The sequence below is a fragment of the Pan paniscus genome, chromosome 10 (assembly GCF_029289425.2).
Source record: "Pan paniscus chromosome 10, NHGRI_mPanPan1-v2.0_pri, whole genome shotgun sequence".
Lineage (NCBI taxonomy): Eukaryota > Metazoa > Chordata > Mammalia > Primates > Hominidae > Pan > Pan paniscus.
The window spans coordinates 78,277,541-78,299,169 of record NC_073259.2 but is presented as its reverse complement, the minus strand read 5'-3'; the positions used below and the strand labels follow the sequence as shown (position 1 = coordinate 78,299,169).

Here is a 21,629-nt window from a genome sequence, read left to right as displayed (position 1 = left end):
CTGGGGCTCAAGCTAATCTCCCGCCTCAGCCTCTCCAGTAGCTAGGACTACAGGTGCACAGCACTACACTCAGCTATGATTTTATTTTATTAAGTGTTCTTTATATTCATTATATATCTTTAACATACTATATATCATAGATTCTAAGATGCTTTGGTGCTGGTACTGTTTGTCACAACTATGACTTGAAGTCACCATCAGCTGTAAGATGCATCCTGACTTCAGAGAGAGAAACATGTTCAATAATGTGCCACTTAACAATAAAAGAAAGGAAATACACTTAACTGTTTATTTACAATTACATTTTTATTGCAGTATAAAAGAAAAAGTATTATCTGAATACAGTACATACTAAATGGAAATATACTTAGTGATTCATTTGTTTCTGTTTATATTAAGTAGTTTGTATTTTAAATACTCTGTATTATGCAGAAATCCTTGGTGAATTATCAAGTAGGTGTTGAGTACTTTAGCTATATCTAGGAAATTGTTTAGGGTCTTAAGTGGGCTGGAAATTATGATTTTTCCTACTCAAAATAATAAAATATGGGGCATCACTTTCCAAAAAATTGCCACACAATACATAAAAAAGATGTACCTCAATATACTGAAAAACATATATGTAATAAGTTATAAAAATATAAAGAATGAAACACAAAATTAAAACTATTGATTACTTCTGGGGAAGAGGGCAGAGGAAAGAATGGGAAACGGAAATAGCTCCATTAAGTACAATGCAGAAAAATACACATTTGTTAGAGACAAAGACAATGAATCACATCTACACTATATAGTCACTAGTAAAGATCTGAAGAGGTACACACCAAACTGTTAAGAGTAAAGTTGTCAAGGCAAACTTTCACACTGTATTTTATATTCCGTATTTTTCTTCAACGTTTTGGTAATAGGCATCTGTGATTTTTAAAGTTAATTAAAAGGAAGTAAGATATTTAATGTTGGGGAAGAAAATGGCAATACAATCATTTTTACAGTTCTCTGACATACTATATTCCACAATAATACAATGTTTTAGATTATGAATCATTCTTCAGAAACGTACGGAATAGGATGCATTAGACCCAGTTTGTAGATAATGCATTGAATTAGCTAGTATATGATGTGACCAATGACCTCATATTGAAAAGTTCCATTCAAAGTAACATCTAAATATCTTGCAAATACCTCTACCTTCCCATACCACTTACACTGGTATGTTACCCAGTATACTTTCCATTTCTTCCTTTCCCTTCTTTCACTGTTTTATTTAATTTTATTGGAACAACATGCATTGAACGCCTATCTACATACCAAGCACCAAGCTAGGTATTGGCAGTACCAAAATAAACAGATATGGTCCCAGTTTTCAAGAAGCTTATTAGATACAGCAGTATTATCTAATACGATTTTCTGCAATGATAGAAATGTTCTGTATCTACACTGTTCAATACAGTAGCCACTAGCAGCATGTAGCCACTGAGCATTTGAAATGTGGTTAGTGTGACCAATGAACTTTAAAATTTATTTAATTTAAATGAGTTTAAATTTATTTAATTTAAATGAGTTTAAATTTATTTAATTTAAATGAGTTTAAATTTATTTAATTTAAATGAGTTTAAATTTATTTAATTTAAATGAGTTTAAATTTATTTAATTTAAATAAGTTTAAATTTAAATAGCTACTTGTGACTAGTGCCTACGGCATTGGACTGCACAAGTCTATAGGAAGACAAGGACAAATAAACACAACTACAATGTATTATGGTAAACACTAAACTAGAAGTATGTAAAGGCTATGAAAGAAAGGGAAAGGAACACTGAATCTACCATAGGGTGACGTCTGGAAAAACTGATACTTAATTCTTGAATCATGTGAACAAAGGTGAGGCATTACATGAAAATAACCAATATAAGTAAACCCCTGTGGGTGTGAAACTGCATGGCAGGGAGATTAAAAGCAGTGTTGTATTATTAAATGGGAAAATCTACTACAAAAAGTAACAGGAGATATACTGGAAAGGTAAATGTATGTAAGGAGGCCAGAATTTGGAAAGTCTAAAGGTAATGTTTAGAAGCTTGAATATGTTATGTAACAAAGGGAAAGCCGGATCGGGCACCGGTGGCTCACGCCTGTAATCCCAGCACTTTCAGAGGCCAAGGCGGGCAGATCACGAGGTCAGGAGTTCGAGGCCAGCCTGACCAACATGGTGAAACTCCATCTTTACTAAAAATACAAAAATTAGCTGGGTGTGGTGGCGCACGCCTGTAATCCCAGCTACTCAGGAGACTGAGGCAGGAGAATCGCTTGAACCCAGGAGGCGGAGGTTGCAGTGAGCGCACCACTGCACTCCAGCCTGGGTGACAGAGCAAGAGTCCGTCTCAAAAAAAAAGAAAAAAAAAAAAAAGGGAAAGCCATTGCAAGTTAAATTGGTAATTAAGATGGTTTACATTTGTGCATGCGCATGCTCATAGCTAGGGTAAGTTAGTCTAAATTAGAGGAAGATAAGAAAATGGTTACAAAAACTGAAGGTGCATTTCCTTGGAAAAAGCTTGACAATCCAAAAATGAACCACGAGCCATATAAATAAATTGTTTTATCCGAACTAATATGCCAGTCTATCTCTGCAAATAAACTTCAGCTACTGTATTCAAACTCCAAATACCTAACTGGGCTTAAATTTATAGTAAGAAAGAAAACACACAAAGTAGATACCACCATAAAAATCAATACTTCAAACCAAGCCCATTTAAAAGTCACTATCTTTAGTATAGAGCCAAGGGAATGCACCTTCCTAAACTAAATTCCTAAGGCTTTAATCAGGTCTGTAAGGAAATGAGACCTGGAGAAATTTTACAAAAATTCTTATTAAACTTTTCAATATTAGCCTATTATCAGAATGTTCAAATAAATATAAAATATTAAGTGTCCCTCAAAAGCAAAAGCCCTCAAAGATAAATGAAAATGGTTATAAACATAGACACAAAGAAATTCTACTTTATCTATGAAAAATACATAAATTTCCTCCAAAGTAGAATTTTTAAAAATCCAAAATCATTTTCATCAATTCGGAAGATTTAAGTTCTCTCTTCTAGCTATTTTGAAATATACAATACCTTGTTGTTAATTATAGTCACCCTACTCTGCTATGGAACATTAGAATTTATCCCTCTATGTCCCTTTTCTCTTTTGTTTTTACTTAGTGATGCTAAATGCATATTGAAGTACACCTTGGAAACAGCTGTTTAAAGCTGGATTGTAAAATTATTTTATTTTTGAACCCTACTCTGAAAAGCACATGTATAGAAACAAAATGTCCTGTTTGGTATTATGATGAATATATTAAGAATATAAAAATTCTTAGACTACCAGTACAAATATAAATGTTACTTTAGTGATGAACATTCCTTTGAATTTCCCATACATTCTTATATAGACATTCTATACATGTAACAAAATACCACATGTACCCCATAAATATGTACAATTATGTATCAATAAACGAAGAGAGAAAAGAGAAAACATTTTGAGGCAGCAAACCCATAACCAAAAATGCATTTTCCAGGTATGCTCAAAAACCTGGATTATTTGTAAATAATATGACTGAAACAATGGAGTACTTTTAGTGTAGAAAGAGCAAGAATAAGCAAATCTCTTCATGTATAAAACATAATTCTGTTTTCTTTCTTAAGTATAAATTTTGGAATTCTATATTAATGTGGTTCCATGAGACAAATTAACTATAGTGTGTAATCACATAAAAATTCTACATTCACACTTTACAAATTGGATTATGAGCACTGAAAAGCCACATAATTCAGAATCACAAAATTCTTAAAATAATTTGGCAGAACCTACCAAAAGATGCAGAAGTCCAAGAAGTGTGACCAATTAAAATCTTATGCGTCAAGGTAATTGGAAGTGGTTGGGAAGCAGGAGCTACACCTGAGTACAGATCATTAGCAAAGGCTATGTTGGTCAAGTCTATGAGGACAACTCAGAAGAAAGGTTACAGAGAAAACTGATTCAGCATACCCTCAGTTTTCTCTGGCTTATTAAAATCATAAAGATCTGGCAAGAAACTTTAGACACCAAGTTAGAAGAAATTCTAGAAAGGTTAAATATGACATTATTTTTAATTAGGAACAGTGCCTAAACCAGAACCCAGATCTTATAATCAAAGCCTCTTTGTTATACCATACACCAAAAAGACTAATTTACAATTTGCTCCACTGCTAACTTTTCCAATTTGAGGGAAGAAAAGATTAACTGGGCTAAAATAAATGGTTAGCAGATAAACAGTTTGTTAACCAAAGCTGCTGCTATCATACTAGCTGCCTTCACAACCTAGAGGGAATGAACTGATGAGTGAAAGGAAGTGTGGGAGGTCGGGAGGTTGGACACATATCTGTGCAGGAAGCCTAGAAGTTTATTTGTACTCAAACTTTAAAGTATTCTGTATTCTGGATAACTAAATAAATGTGATAACAGATCACTATCAAATGAATAAAGGATATTTCCTTTAAAAAACTAAATTCAAATATGTTGGTTTTCTTTAAATCACTGTTTAATAGCACAATCTTTAAAATTCACCTTCTTTTCAAAGCTCAGAAATAGCAATGTTACATTTCCACTATTCTTCCAGCCTTCCTACACACTGAATAAGGAATGGATATTATTAACCACCTTATTAAATGAGAAAACAAGAATCTAGCATTTAAGGACAGCAAACTAATAACAAATTCAATAGAATTTGGGTCTCTGAGCACCCTGGGTTTCTCATTTCTATTTCTTCTATACTCTACTCAATTTCGTCTACATTTCTGTGATATATACTTTGTTATCCAAAATATAGTACAAGACTTCGGGTTTAGTCTTCCAGGAATAATATACGTAAAAGCAATCAACACTTTTGTTTTTACCAGTTTTGAATTCAGCCGTGAAGTCATAACTTGAATATCAAATAATCTAAGTTTTGACAAATATCTCAGAAAACCTGATTTGACACTAAAAAATATACATTATGAATATGCTTTATTTTGAAAAGTGTTCCCAACTATTTCAACTATCAAATCCAGTACTTAATTTAAAATTATAAACCCAAATTTTCAAATTGAGGTGTATCCAATTTGCTGGTTCCAATTACATATAACACATTTGAACAGTTTCAATGTAACTATAAGACCAATAGAGAAAAAAGAAGGAAGACTGGTCTTACCTGGTAGTTTCTTTTCTCAGATAATGTATGTCCATCAGTCCTCACCATAGAGTCGTGTCCTTTCCTCACAGTACCGGAGGCAATCAAATAGAACTGTCACTCAAGGGTCGTGTCACAGGAAGGACCGCCCACCACGTCTCCCTCTAGAGTGGAATTATCCAAAAGCCATCAAAATTACTAACATGTAAATATATCAACAGCAGCAAAAATATTCAATATGATACACAGAAAACAAAAAACAAGAAGTAATTGTTCTATAGTCTTCCTCGTAACCATTTTCGCGGGCTAGACTGGCATACTTTATTTGCAACAGAAATTATTAAATATGAAACATTCTTCCTACCCACTTCTACTTTCTTCAATTAAGACTGTCTGCCAGACATCACACACAAGGGAGAAATTTACAGTGAATAAAAAATGAAGTGGACAAAAAAGTTTACCCCTCCCACAACTGACATATTTTTTTTTTTTACATGAATCTTCTCCAGTTATCTCAAAAATATACAATTCACATTCAATCATTTAACTATAAATCCTTCCCCTCCAAATGATTATATATGATAGAAAGAAATACAAGTTATTCACACAGCTACCGATTCATTCTGTGTAGGTTTATTCCCATGCAACAAAATGAGAATGCAACATGTATTCTTAACACGATTAAGAGATCTATTAAACTTTACTCCAAAAAGAAGAGCAAAAAATGTCAACTTCCTTTGATGCTTTTGTCTTTCAGTCATCCAATTTCATGCATACTCCAATAGGGAATTCACTTTTTTACATTGGGCGAAAAAATAATGGGGCTGATTTCTTAAACTGCAGAGATATAAATAAGTCAAAATGACTTGCACTCCAGGTACCACCTCCCACCAAAAAATAAAAAATAAAAATAAAAAAAGCACTGAAGCTGAGGTGACAGTCACAAGAAATGCTGTCTTTAAAATGAATATTGAAAATGAGAGTTCAAATATTCAAAGGTGGGTCTACAAAGAATTTGTAAATATGCATTTTCAAGACAGATATCTCTTACCTAAGTTTTGTTAAGCATTCTCCCTAAGGAAGTAGTATGCATACCTACTGAACTAATAATCTTGCTAGCCACTAAACATTGTATTCAAATTCAGAGCTATTATTTAATATCAACAAACATTTTGTGAGGAGATAACATCTAATCTATAATTTATAAGGAGAGTGAATTAGAATTATTAAAACCAACAAACACACATGTACACATATATATGGAGTACCTCTAAAAAGCAATCTATACGGGCAGAACATTTTAAAAAAAATTAAAAATGAATATTACTAAATTAAAGTTTTAAAAAGAACCCAGGTGACAAAAACCTATCTTCTGGCTCCTCTTTTATGTTTCATCACAAAGGTAGTGGGAGTTGTATTTTTACTTAAGTCTGACTATCTTACAGTGTACGTTTAGCCAAAATACTTCAGTCAGGCTGTATGACAAAATTGTAATTATTGATTACCAAATTTATAAATACCTTTGGAATTAAATATCTCTTTCAAAAATAACAAAGGAGTAAAGTTTTAAAGCATATTTACTACTATAAATGTAATCTTTATCATTTAGCAAGCAATGAGGTTATTCATAAGGAAAAGTTACCAAATGAATTGGATATTCAGGAATTGTTAAATGACGCACATTTGGCTCCAACTCAAATTTTCACGATTGTCACAAAAAGAAAGCAAGATTATTTTATTATGCATCCCCTAAATATTAACCGTTTTAATATTAGTGTTGTATAATATTAAATTGTAAAGTAGTACTTGCCTTACCATTAATACATACATGGTGACTCTGAATTCAGTGGATAATAAATGCAAAATTTCAGTCAGTACTTACAGAATAAAATGTTTTCCTTCTTATATAATATTTAGGGTCTACGAATTACCTCCAATTATATTAATGTCAGCAAAAGAATGTTGGAAATCTATAATCAGGTAAGGTAATTTTCAATACCCTAATGCTGTATACATCTTTAACACAACCTAATTATATACAAAAAATAATGACTGAAATTTATAGGCTAACACCACAACAATACGTATTAATATTTAATCTGTAAGAATTTACCAGATAAAAGTTCACTTTGAAGAATTATGGATTTTCGTATAAAGGGAAAATCTATTTATTATTTGCTTTGTTTCCTCTTCTGGGGATAACTGGAAATATTTCATGGCCTGGAGTTTCAATCCATAGCCATTATATACTCTAATCAATGTGGGAGCTAATATTCTATAGTGAACTAAGAATCATTGTCTCCTTTTAATAAACAAAAAAGAAAAATGACTGAAGACACTGTATTTTCTTCCAAATAAACATGAAAAGTTAACATCTGTCACCACTATCTTCACTGTACTATATTAAATAAAAATATTCAGCAATGAATTCTGTTGATAACCTTCATATTGGAAATGAAAGGATGTACAATAAGTCAAAGAGAGACACAGTCTGTGAAAAGGAACAAGTATGAGAGACAGCATGCACCCTAGGTGCCAAAATTTATTAAGGTTTATACACTGTTCTCCCACCAAGTCCTATATTCAAGAATTCAGAAAAGACAAATATTTGCAAAACTACAATGAAATTTTCTATAAGGCAAGGATGTATTTCATGATGAAAAAAGGAGGCTATGTTTACCCTTCTACCTTAAATAAACAGAAAACTAGACAAAATATATGAAACAATGGTTTCCAGACATCACACAACAATCTTCTCAGGACAGAGATCGTCAAGAAAAAGAACAAACGTAGTACACCCAGCTCACTGCCTGTAGTTTTGAGGCTGAAGCACAAGGAGGGGAAACTGGAACTAATTTTTTAAAATATATTTGATGAGCACTATAAACCCACAGATCCAAATTCAACAACCTCTAAAGAGAATAACGAAAATAAAACCACATGATTACAACATCTCAGAGTAAAACAGCAATAAACAAGAATCTTAAAGCAGGGGAAAAAAATACATAGAGTAACAAAGGTAGGAATGACATCAGACTTCTCATCAGAAACAATGCAAATCAGAGGAGAGTGGTTCAATATATTTAAAGTATAGAAAAGAAAAGAAAACTATCAACAAAGAATTCTAAGCCCAGCTAAAATATCTTTCAAAAATGAAGGTAAGTACAGCCATGTTAGAAGAAGGTTAGGCAGTTTCTTATAAAGGTAAACACAAGCTTACCATACAACTCAGCAACTATGCCCCAAAGTTATTTACCAGTATAAACTGAAAACAGGTTCACACCAAAACCAGTACATGTATGAAGATGTACTTCATTCCAGTGAAGACGTGATGTCCTTTAATAGGTGAATGGATAAACAGAGTATCGACACAACAGAATACTCTCAACAACAAAATGGAAGAAGCTGTTAATTCATGCAAGATGGATGAATCTTAAGTGCATTTTTGCTACATTACAGGAAACAAACCAGACCCCAAAGGCCACACGTTGAACAATTCCATTAATATGACATTATGGAAAAGGCAAAATTACAAACCCAAAAAATAGATCAATTACTTCTCTCTGGCCTTAGTTTCCTAAGCTATAAAATAAAATGACTTAGATGAATCTTTTTTAACTTTTTCTTTTTTTAAACTTTTTAAAAAACCTTCCCCATGTCCCCCTCATCCCACTTCATTACTCAATAGTATTTAAACAATGCCCAAACCTTTTAGAGGCTGAAAATAGTATCTAAAATATCTGTAATTTGGTAGTCATTACCATACTCAAAGTTAAAATATGAATTTGGTTAGGTTAAGACAGCTGAACCAGCTGAACAGGTTTTCTCTTTTTTTAACAGAAGACATTACATTCTGGGGTGGCTATTAATTAGGACAAACTACAAGATGTGACCGATTTCACTGGAGCTCAATAAAACATGCAGTAAATGCATTTAGCCATTATCTTTAAAATAAGGGTTCCTCAAATTCTAGAACTACATCAAGCAATGTTTTCTTAATAGGTAGACAGACTGCAGTCACATAAATATTTCCTTGCCCTTATGAACTAATTTTTTGCTTGATCACATGGATAAATGTTTTAAAAATTCTGAGTTGATGGACAGATGAAATAAATATAAATAAAACTCAAGAATTTCAGTGAAATAAAAATAAATAAAACTCAAGAATACCATACCTGGTCTGGGAAAATTGCCATATTAACTAAGAACAGTTTCTCTGAGTATTTTAGTAATATGGGTTTCACAGACCTGTAATTAGCATGTAAAATGAAAAGTTGCCTATATCTACAAAGAAAAACAAATACAACTTAACAATAATCTATTGAAATGAATTTGCTCTCTGGTTGTCATAATGTTTTATAACAATGTTGTATGTGTCTTCCATTTTCCACAGTGGTACTACTTTTAACTCAACTGTACAGTTGTCTCACATCCATACTCCAAGGAGGATTCTACACATCTGATACACAAAATTTACTATAAGTAGAGAGTCAGGTCTATCTAAAAGGCCCACCATCTCAAGACAGAAATTTTCTTCTACTGTGGCTTAAAAGTTTCAAATGAAGTGAATACTTATAAAGGGAATCCTACTGATCTTAAACGACAAAAGTTCAATAATTTCTGAACCACAGGCTTGAAAATTAAAAGCTCTTCATTTGATATGGGCTTAAATAAAACTGGGGTCTGAAATTCAGACAACAGGGGCTGTTTCTAGTCTTCCTGCTGCCTGAAAAGTACATCTGTTTACACAAGTTGCTTAGCTTCTGTGTGATTTAATTTCCTATTATAAATGAAAATAATATATCTGCATGGTCTAGTTCATGGTTTAGAGAAGGAGCAGCCAGCGAGGGAGATGAAAACCAAAGAGAGTATGGTAGGTATCTTGAAAGTTAACTGGAATAAGTGGTTCAAGGAAGAATGTAATCAACTGTTTCAAAATGCTGTTGATTAAAAAAAAAAAAAGATGAGAATTAATCTTTGGATTTAGCAGCATGGAGATCACCTACTTGGTAATCTTCGTAGATAGCTTTGGTGAAATAAATGTACTAACTAGACTGGATTCACAAGAGAACAGGAAGAGAGAAACTGGAGACAAAGTACAGACATCATTTTCAAGAAGTTTTGCCATAAAAGTGAAAAATGGTAATAGCTGAAAAAATTTAGCGTTGACAGAAGGCTTTTTTTAAAGACAGGAAAAATTATGGCACAGAGGGAAATGCTGATGATACAAGACGGAGAGAGAGAAATTACTGGAGTAATGACTTTGAGCAGATGTGGATGGCATTAATAAGAGAATGGCCTTAGATAGGCACAAAGATATATCATCAATAGAAACAGAAACAAAGATAGTAAACAGGAACAGATTCAGGTAGGCCATAGTAATAAAAGCTATGGAAGTTCTCATTCAGCTGTTTCTGTTTTCTTAGTAAAATAAGAAATGAAGTTATCGGGTGAGCATAAGAATATGGGAGGAAGTGTTACAGGTCTGAGGAGGGAGGAAAAGGTCTTCTAAGAAAGGGAGAGTGAAGGGATTAGAGGAACGACAGTAGGTAGAATTGCCAAGTAGTACTAAGGACCCATGGGAGGCTGGTGTTCTCTAGCCACACACAACTGCAGGGATGCAGGAACAGTATAGGTAGAAGCAGACTTAACCAAAAGTTGTGAGTATTAAGAAGCATGAGAGAAGCAACAGACTTAACGGTATAAGCAATATAGTGATTACTAATGATAGGTAAGAAAACAAAGAGTAAGAAAAGAAATGAGAATATCTCAGTAAGTACTAGCCATATTGCCTTTCTTTGTGTTTCTCAAACACATCCAGTCAGTTCTCAATTTAGGGCCTTTATATTTGCTGCTCCTTTACAACGATCTTACCCCAAATCTCCAAATGCCAAACTGCTTCTTGACGTTAACATGTCTGCTTGACTATCTCTTTTCAGAAAGGCCTTCACTGAACACCCAACAGTCTGAATTTTGTTCTCATTTGTTTTCTGTCTGTATCCCTGAAGTTCCTTAAGCAGAAGAACCTTGTCTATTAAGCTTATCACTGTTATCACAAGTACCTACAATAAGTGATACATAACAGATACATTTTACTGAATAAATGAAGCACAAGAAATATACTAAATCCTTTACTAACTTTAATTTTATGGAAACATCATTTTCCTTACAAGGACTGCAGCAGAAGCACCCTGTCTAGTAAGAAAAAGACCAGCAACCAGAAGGTTAATTTTAAAAGTTAGTTCCTGCCGAATCAAATACTTTTAAAATATAAATGTACATTTATTCCCCCTTGATAGTCTGACGTAGGACAAGCTTTTGAGTGTAGGATTAGTAATTAACTTTTCACATCATTTTTTGTATAATGCACATCTATAATGCATCTTTTAAGATGTCCAGTTTCAATTTTGTTTAAAGTTGAACAAGACCTTAAAGGCAAATAAATAGCAGAATCTTTCTGAAATTTAACAAATACTTTCTAATTTTTTAATAGCTGTCTCACCATAGCAAACACTCCTGGTTAACACTCTAAAAGCCCTTCTATCTGTGACCACCATAGTTGTCCAAATATTCAAACTTTCCCACATGGTTCAAGAGTAAATGCTGGTCGGGCACAGTGGCTCACGCCTGTAATCCTAGCAGTTTGGGAGGCTGAGGCGGGCTGATCACCTGAGGTCAGGAGTTCAAGACCAGTCTGGCCAACATGGCACACCCCATCTCTACTAAAAATACAAAAATTAGCCAGGCGTGATGGTGGGTGCCTGTAATTCCAGCCGCTCAGGAGGCAGAAGCAGTAAAATCGCTTGAACCTGGGAGGTAGAGGTTGCAGTGAGCCGAGATCGTGCCACTGCACTCCAGCCTGGGCAAGAAACCCTGTCTCAAAAAAAAAAAAAAAAAAAGGAAATGTGATCAGTCTAAGCCAATTTGGTAATCCTATCCCTCTTGTCAGTAATTGATTTATGAAAGGGCATTTAAACCAATTCTGGCTAGTGAGACATAAGGGAAAAACTGATGGTAGGATTCTAGGAAAGGAAGAAAAAACAGCCCCTCTTTCCCCAATAGGTGTTGTTATATCAGAATAGCACAACTAGAGCTACTATATCCATCTTGTAACCATAAAGAGAGTTAGCCTGTGGACAAGCTGACACTCTGACAATGGCAGAACAAACAGAAAGAATCTGACCCTGGAATTAATTATTAAACCACTGCATTAACCAACCACACAAAAGCTTCCATTCCTCCAGATATGTGAGAAAATAGTTTTCCATACTGTTTAGTCAATTGAACCAAAAGCTTCCTAAACCTCTGGGCTTATCCACACCTAATCCTTTAGCAATTTGTAAAGAACTTTATATAAGTCCTTCCGAACCATTCACCGTGCTTTTCATTAAAACAATAGTTCTATCTTTCTGTGCTCATATTTTATTCACTTAGATCACATTTAAAGTAAAAATTACATTAACATTGGCATAAAAACTGATTCTTGTTAGGCATATAACTAACCTGGTGGAGAAAAGGGTACAAGGGTAAACTAGAGAGTAGTTTACTAGCTATAAATGCTCAGAATACTCAGGACTAAGAATCTAAAATAATGGTTTGTTTAAAAGAGTGGGTCAGTTAAGTGTAGGTTTAAGAATATTGGTTACAAACATATTTCTGTATATATTAATATCTTTATTTAACAAATGGATATTTTCCTATGAGGAGGAAGAAGACAACTAAAAAGCCCTATAAAAACTTAGGACTTACATTTCCAGGAGAAACATTAAAATTAGAGTAAACCTAGAATCAAAGAAGTAGGGGTATGAGTCTACTCTAAGAACAGTGGTAGTATACTATTAATGTAAAGAACTTTAACCTCAATATGTGTTGTTTCACTGCTACTGAATTGAGAATATTTGAAAAATTGTGCAATTCAAAATTATCAGGCAGTGCAGACAAACGTATTGTTTGCTTTATTTATCTAAGAACTAAGTTTCAGTTTATCATGTGTTATACTAAGGATAACTATAGCAGCTTGCCATTTATAGGGGATACCAGTATTCCCTGTCAAGAAATACTAAAGTAAACAAATTATTTCACACAGAAATTTACCAGAGATTTTGAAACAAGTATTTAAAAATAAAATGGTCAAAAATCATTGATACTAATAATCAGAGACTCTTCTAACTTCCTTCCAAAAATACTGAGCCCTCCTATATGCCAGGTAGTAAATAAAACTCTGTGTTTGCCAATTGTTCTCTATGGATTTATAAAGCACTAATTATAATTAACACAAGGTCACAAATGGCAATAATATTAAAACCTTTATTAGCAATACTTTTTCACTGAGGAATGTATTTCATATGTATTACACATAACTTATGTTCACCTAATATATATTAGGCACTAAGCCAAATGTCTCGTGGGCTGGAAAAGACAGAATTCTTAACCAGGTTCTATAAATCTTCAGTCTTTTGACTGAATGCAGAAGGTACATAAACTTGGCTGGGGTAAAAAAGCTACAGCTTTAATTTTACAAACCTCTAACTGAAATTTATTATTTCCTTAATTTAAAATGTAGGTAACAAGCCACAGTGGTGCTAGAGGCACCTGTGATGATTTTTGTTACCACTAGAAACCACAGATATTTTCATATCACTTTAGTTGCTTCAAATCTCAAATTATCATTTATATTCATCACAAGTCTAAAAGTTATTAATACTATATACCAGTAGACTTCGTGTTGATATGCATGTTACTGAGTTTGTTTAGTCAATATTTTAAAAACTGTACTCCAATATAACTGGTGCCCTCATAAGCATATGTATTTAATTTTGCACATGTAAACTATTATTGAGAAGGGGTCCACATTCTTCACCAGAGAGCCAAAAAGGTTCATGGAACAAAAAATATTAATAACCTCTGGATGAGAATATCACAGCATGAACAAGGTTGTTGGCAGACAGTAACTTAGAATAGTAAAGACCTTAAAAAAAAAAAAGCTTCAGAGCAAAATTGAGTTTAAACACCTTGTTTCAGAGATACATTGTAGTCTGGTAGGCCTAACCTTGTTCAAGCTCTCATACACACAGCTAATTAGTGACAGAGTGAGAGAAAACAGAACCCAGGATTTCTGATTCACAACCCAGGGCTAAATCAACTTTGATGTGACTTGGCTATAAGAAAGCAAGACAGGGCAAAGACACTGAAAATATATGCCAAAAAGTTATTAGGGAAAGACATAAATTATACAGGAAAAAGTGCTAGTTTGAAAAAGAAAATGATGGGTGAGATGTTAAAGCATTTTGAAAATATATGTTGCAGCATAAGATGCCAACTCAAATGTTTAAAAAGACAAGTCTGAAAACAGGTATGATCCTTTTTGCATACCGGACATGTATAAACATTCCAAATGCCATTAAAAATTATTGTTTCTCCCATATTTCTTGAAACACGGACTTATGATTTTGTTTTCCCACTACATAGAAACAGGAGTACAGTAAAAATTTTACTTCTGGCTAGGTGTGGTGGCTCACACCTGTAATCCCAGCACTTTGGGAAGCCAAAGTAGGAAAAATCACTTGAGCCCAGAGTTCGAGGCCAGACCAGGCAACATAGTGAGACCCCATCACTACCAAAAAAAAAAAAATTTTTTTTTAAATAAGCTGAGCGTGATGGCACACGCACCCTGTAGTCCCAACTACTTGGGAGGCTAAGGTGGGAGGATCACTTGAGCCCAGAAGTTCAAGGCTGCAAGTGAGCCCTGACTGCACCACTGCACTCCAGCCTGGGAAAAAGAACAAGACCCTGTCTCAGAAAATAACAAATAAATTTTACTTTCTTCTGATCCTTTGATAAGAAAAACCACCACATAGGCACAATAGTAAATATCAAGAATGGCAGTGGGTATCAATGTCAAAGAGACAAGAGAAAGTATCAAAAAGTATGGCAAACCGGAAGGTCCACAGACCACCTAAAGAAGGCAGTTGCTGCTACTCTACTCTAGCTAATTGCTACCGAGAGAACTGTCCACCCAGAATTCTACATGGATCAAAAGCATCCTTCAAAAACAAAGGTGAAATAAAGACACTTTCGGATGAAAGAAACTAAGAGAATTCATTGCTAGCAGACCTGCTATAAAGAAAGGAAGATTCTTTGGACAAAATGAAAATAATACCTGTAGAAAACTTTTATGAATGAATGGGAAAAAAATGGAAAATATGTGTGTGTACATGTCAGACCAGGAGTTGGCAAACTTTTTCGTAAAGGGTCAGATAGTAAATACTTTGTAAAGGGCCAGATAGAATATATTTCAAGTTTCACAAGCCTAACAGTCTCCATTGTAACTAATCAATTCTGCATTGTAGTGCAAAAGCAGCCAGAGACAATATATAAACTAACAAATGTGGCTGTATTCCAATAAAACTTTATTTACAAAAAGCAGATGTCAGGCTAGACTTGGCCTGCAGCCATAGTTTGCAGTCCCTGTGATAGACTATTCTTTTCCTCTTAAATCCTTTAAAACATGATGATAGTTGAAAGCAAGTGACCTCACTGTGTGATGAGTATCTGAAGTATACAAATGTAATACATATGAAATTACAACATAAAAGGGGATGAGTAAAGGGAACTACATGCTGACGAGGTTTCCACATTCCACTTGAAGTGATATAAGTGCAGTGCAGTGAGTTGTGTGCTCAAAAAAGATGTGTTCAAGACTTAACCCCCAGGACCTCTGAATTTCACCTTATTTGGCCACAGAGTCATTGCAAATCTCACCAAATTAACAGGAAGTCATACTGGATTTATGAAGGCCCTAAATCCAATGACTTGTGTCTTCACAAAAGAAAGGAGCGATTAAGTACAGAAACACAGTGGGAAGAGAAAGAAGACCATGTGAAAACAGAGGCAGAGACTGGAGTGATGCAGGGATAAGCCAAGGAACACGAAAGACTGCTGGCAACCACCCAAACTAGAAGGAAGGTTTCTTCTCTATACCCTTCAAAGGATTTACAGCCCTGATGATACCTTGAGATTTGGGGCTTCCAACCTCCAGAACCATGAAAGAATAAATTTCTGGTATTTTAAGCTACAGTTTGTGGCAATTTATTATAGGAGCCCCAGGAAACTGACATAATAAGTAAATTCTGAAAAGTTAAGAATGTGCATTGTAATCCCTAAAGTAATCTCTAAAAAAAAATACACAAAGAATATACTAAAAAACTCAGTAAGTAAAATGCAATATTAAAAGTAGTCAGATAATCCAAAAGATGGCAGGAAAGAAGAGTCAATCACATGAGTGAAAAAGCAAATGGAACAAACAGAAAATTTAAAAAAGCAAAGGGTTTATCTAAATCCACATAGAACAATAATTATATTAGATATAGATAGTCCAAAAGAATGAGATTGTCAAAATGGTTAAAAAAAAACAAAAAAAAGACTACTTGCTGTCTACAGGAAACATACAGGTGAAAAAAGATATACCATGCAAAAAGTAAACAAAGAGAAGCTGGAGTGGCTACCTTACCATCAGAATAAGTACACTTCAGAGCAATTAAAAAATATTACCAGGGCTAAGAAATGTATGTTAAATAATGATAAAAAGGCCAACTTACCAGGAAGACATAATATCCCTTAAATGTGTACGCACTTACAACAGAGCTTCAAGTTAAAAATACCAAAAACTAATAAGCCTGAAAGGAGAAACTGACCATTCCAGCATTACATTTGGAAATTTCAATACTCCTCTAAGTAATTAAAAAGCAAGTAAACAAAAGTCAGCAAGGATACAGAAAAACAGAACACCATCATTAACCAACTAGATCTAATTGACATTTATAGAATATAATTTCAGCGGCCGGGTGCTGTGGCTCACGCCTGTAATCCCAGCACTTTGGGAGGCCAAGGTGGGCGGATCACCTGAGGTCAGGAGTTCGAGGCAAGCCTGACCAACATGGAGAAACCCCATCTCTGCTAAAAATACAAAATTAGCTGGGCATGGTGGTGCATGCCTATAATTCTAGCTACTGGGGAGGCTGAGGCAGGAGAACCGCTTGAACTACTGCCTCAGCCTCCACCCAGAGGTGGAGGTTGTGGTGAGCCAAGATGGCGCCATTGCACTCCAGCCTGGGCAACAAGAGAGAACTCTGTCTCAAAAATAATAATAATAATAATACAACATCAACGACAGTAGATTACAAATTCCTAAAAGGAGAAAATGAAACATTCATCAAATTAGTTGCATCTTAGTTCTTTAAAAAAAAAAAAAAAAAGTTAAAAGAATTGAATTCATATAAATGATATTTTCTGACTATAAGAGAATTACACTAAAAAGTGACATGAGAAACTGGAAAGTATCTCCAAATACATAAAAATTGAACTGTGCATATCTAAGTAATCCATGGTCATAGAGGTATTATAAAGGGAAATTTAGAAATATTTTGAACTGATTGAAAACAAAAATAAAACATACAATTTGTAGGATGTAACCAAATTAGTACTCAAGGGGAAATTTATAATTTCAAGTGCCTATCTTTGAAAAGCTCTCAGGTCAATCACCTAAGCTTACATCTCAAAAACCTTGAAAAAGGGCACAAAATAAACCAAAAGTAAACAAAAATAATAAATAAAGATGAGAGGAAAAAACACAGAAACTGAAAAAAAGAATTAAACAAAACAGAAAATCTAATTCTTTAAAAGGAAAATCACCAAAACTGATGCACCTCTAAGGCAGACTGACAAAGAAAAAAGTCAGAAACTACCACTATCAGGAATAAAAGAGAAAATATAGAACCCACAGGCATTAAAAGGATAATAATACCAGAACAACTCTATAAAAATAAAATCAGCAACTTAGATGCAATGCACCTATTCCTCAAAAAACCTGAAGAGTCTTATACCTACAGAAACAAATGAACTCACAGTGAAAGAGAGAGAGAAAGAAAGAAAAAAGAAAGAAAGAGAAGAGAAGAGAAGAGACGAAACGAAACGAAACGAAACTCCAGGTTTGGTAGTTTTACTAGTGAACTCTACCAAAACCCTTAAAGAAGAAGTAATACCAACTTGACATGTTTTCCAGAAAATGGGACACAAAACACTTAAGTCATTTTTGAGGCATTACTGATACCAAAACTAAAAACAAGAAAACAATAACAAACAAAAAAAAAATTAAAGACCAATATTCCTCATAAATATAAAGGCAAAAATTCTCAACAAAATATTAGCAAATCAAATTCAATAAAATGCCCAAAGATCTACGAACAAGTAAGGTTTATCCAGAGAAAATAAGACTGACTTAATTGTCAAAATTCAATCAATAAAAAAAAACATAATTGGAGAAAACTGCTTGAAAAGAAAACAAAAACTCAGTGCTCTGGGGAGTGTTCTAAGGGAATACAGCAAACGAAAAACTATTTTATTTTAAATAATCTACTAAATCTCAATAGAAATAGCAAGAATCTATAGTATCTGAGCCACACTGCCCCTTTCTTCCCTCTGCCCGCTCAGCATAATGAAATTTCTACTCCTGGCAGATGGGGTTAAGACAGGGCTCTCTCCCTGCCTAGTTTCCAGTCAAGGGTTAGAGTATCTCTCCAGGACAGACAGGCCAACAGAATTTCTTATACTCAACTCCCTCACTTCTGCCACCAGCCTCGAAACACAGGCAGAGGCTCTACCGTAAACATGACAGGCCTAGAACACAGGGGCCCCATTTGCCTTCAACCCATCTCACTCATAAGACCGTGGTTACACACAGGGATAGGTAAGCCAAAAAGACTAGAGGCTACCACCCTGCCCACTGGTAGTGGCTCAGAGATTCTGCTGCAGAGCAGGAGCAGACCTAAGAGCAGAGAACTCTAAAAGCCTCCCAAAAAGAAAAGACTTTATTTGGAACAGAGTGTAGAGAAGTTCAAGCCTAAGGGTACCCTCGAAAATATGGAGATTTGGGCAGTAAGCAACTAAAAGGAAGCTGGTAGCTCTAAGACAGGAACAAGTTAAACCACGGGCTAGCTAGTGTACCAAAGAGAACTGGGAAGAGAGATAGCTAGGAACAGACCTCCGCAGTTCATAACAAACACTGAAGACTAGCCTCAAAAAAATGCCCCTACAAAGGGGCCAAAATTTAATTTGATCTCACTGTGGAGAAATTTATGCTCCAGAGAACTGTTAATAACAAAAGAGCAGTCACCAGCAGTTAGTAAAGGCTATCATATCTGGGTGTGACACCAACAGAAGCAGAGGTTTTAACAGATATATATAAATGAAAAAGACAATCGGAAATGGTCCTACTAAAATCACTGTCATCCCAATATAACTGCCCATGTCCAAGGCTGTACCCTCTCATGGGTGACATCAGGCACTTCACACGGCAAGAAATATAAAACTTCATTGAAAAAGCCCAGCCAAGCCATTAAACAAGCAAACAAGCACAAAGGAGAAGAAAGATCAGTATCCAGAGATGCTGCAAAGTTCATGTAAAATGTCCAGCCTCTCGCCCACAAATTATGACATGCAAATAAATAGAAGTAATTCATACACAGGGTGAAAAAGCAGTCAACGAAAACTGCCTGTTTAAGAGCCGAGATGTCAGACTTAATAAAGACTTCAAAGCAGTCATTAAAAATATATTCAATAATTTAAGGAAATCATGATCAAAGACGTAAAGGAAGGTGTGATGACAATGTCTTATCTTTAAGAAAGAGATAAGAAAAAAAGAGATATTATGTAGTTAACAAGTAAAATGAACTGAAAAATTCAGAGGCTCAAAAATAAGAGAGGCTCAAAAGTATATCTGAACCAGGAGAACAAGGAGAATGTAAATTTGACAACAGATTCATAGGGTTGTGCAATTCAGAGAAAAATTAATTAAAAAATGTGAACAAAACCTCAGGAAAAAAAAGCATAGGACACTATTAAGTGAATCAACATATGTGTAATGGGAGTAAGAAGAAAGGAGAGAGAAAAGAACAGAAAAATATTTCAGGAAATAATGGCTGATAACCTCTGAAATTGAAGAAAAACACTAATCTACACATCCAAGAAGAGTTACCAAGTAGGATAAACAAAACGATTCATGCCCAGAAACATCATAGCACAAAATGTTGGAAGCCAATGACAAAGAGACTCTTGAAAGCAGCAAGAGAAAAGTGACTTGTCACAACTAACTTTTCATTAGAAATAATGGTGGCCAGAAAGATGTAGGATGATATATTCAAAACGATGAAGAAAAAACTGTCAATAAAGAATTTTATATCCAGCAAAACCATCCTTCAAAAAAGGCAAAATAGGCCGGGTGTGGTGGCTCATGCCTGTTATCTCAGTACTTTGAGAGGCCGAGGTAGACAGATTACCTGAGGTCAGGAATTCAAGACCAGCCTGGCCAACATGGCAAAACCCCATCTCTACAAAAAATACAAAAATAGCCAGGTGTGGTGGCCGGCGCCTGTAATCCCAGATACTCTGGAGGCTGAGGCAGGGGAAGTGCTTGAACCCGGGAGGCAGAGGTTGCGGTGAGCCGAGATCACACCACTGCACTCCAGCCTGGGTAACAGAGAAAGACTCCATCTCAAAAAACACAAATAACCGGAAAAAAAAAAATAAGGCAAAATAAACTTGGAGATTAAGATGGATTGGCAGAATTCACTGCTAGCAAACTTGACAGACTGATAAAAATAATTATGTAATTAGGCCGGGCGCCGTGGCTCATGCCTATAATCCCAGCACTTTGGGAGGCCAAGGCGGGCAGATCACGAGGTCAGGAGATCGAGACCATCGTGGCTAACACGGTGAAACCCCGTCTCCACTAAAAAATACAAAAAAATTGACCGGGTGTAGTGGCGGGCGCCTGTAGTCCCAGCTACTTCGGAGGCTGAGGCAGGAGAATGGCGTGAACCTGGGAGGTGGAGCTTGCAGTGAGCCGAGATTGTGCCATTGCACTCCAGCCTGGGCGACAGAGCGAGACTCCGTCTCAAACAAAACAAAACAAAACCAAACCTGGAAAAAGATGAGCAAACTAAACCAAAAGCAAACAATGGATATAATAAAGATGAGAGCCGATATAAGTGAACTAGAGAATAAAAAAATGAGAAATACTTTTTAAAGTTTATTATCTAAAAAGATAAAGAGATTGACAAACTTTGAGCTAAACTGACCAAGAAAAGAAAAAAAAAAAGAAAACTCAAAGTACTAAAAACAGGAAAGAAACAGTACATTACTACAACTTTGTAGGGTAGGCATAACAAGGATCGTAAAGAAATAATGTGAACTGAATACTAACAAATTAAATAACTAAAGGGAAGGGACAAATTCTTACAAAGTCACAGACTATCAAAATTGACTTAGGATGAAACAGACAATCTGAATAAATCTGTAACAAGTGAAGAGATCGCATTAGTAATTTTAAAACTTCCCATTAAAAAAAAAAAAAAATTCTCAGGCCCAGACAGCTTCACTGGT

At 34.8% G+C, this 21,629-nt stretch overlaps 1 protein-coding gene across 2 annotated transcripts in view; it reads right to left on the bottom strand.

The window, feature by feature from the left end:
* The window catches only part of CNOT2 (CCR4-NOT transcription complex subunit 2), a 112,287-nt gene that overhangs the window by 71,637 nt on the left and 19,021 nt on the right, over positions 1 to 21,629 (bottom strand). The window contains exon 2 of one of the 2 annotated variants that reach the window (XM_003808733.5): positions 5,214 to 5,356. In XM_003808733.5, coding sequence (XP_003808781.1) covers positions 5,214 to 5,261 — 48 coding nt within the window. In that variant the 5' untranslated portion in view covers positions 5,262 to 5,356. Of the gene's footprint in view, positions 1 to 5,213; positions 5,357 to 21,629 lie in introns of those variants that run through there. The other variant, XM_034936220.2, reaches the window with a different exon arrangement.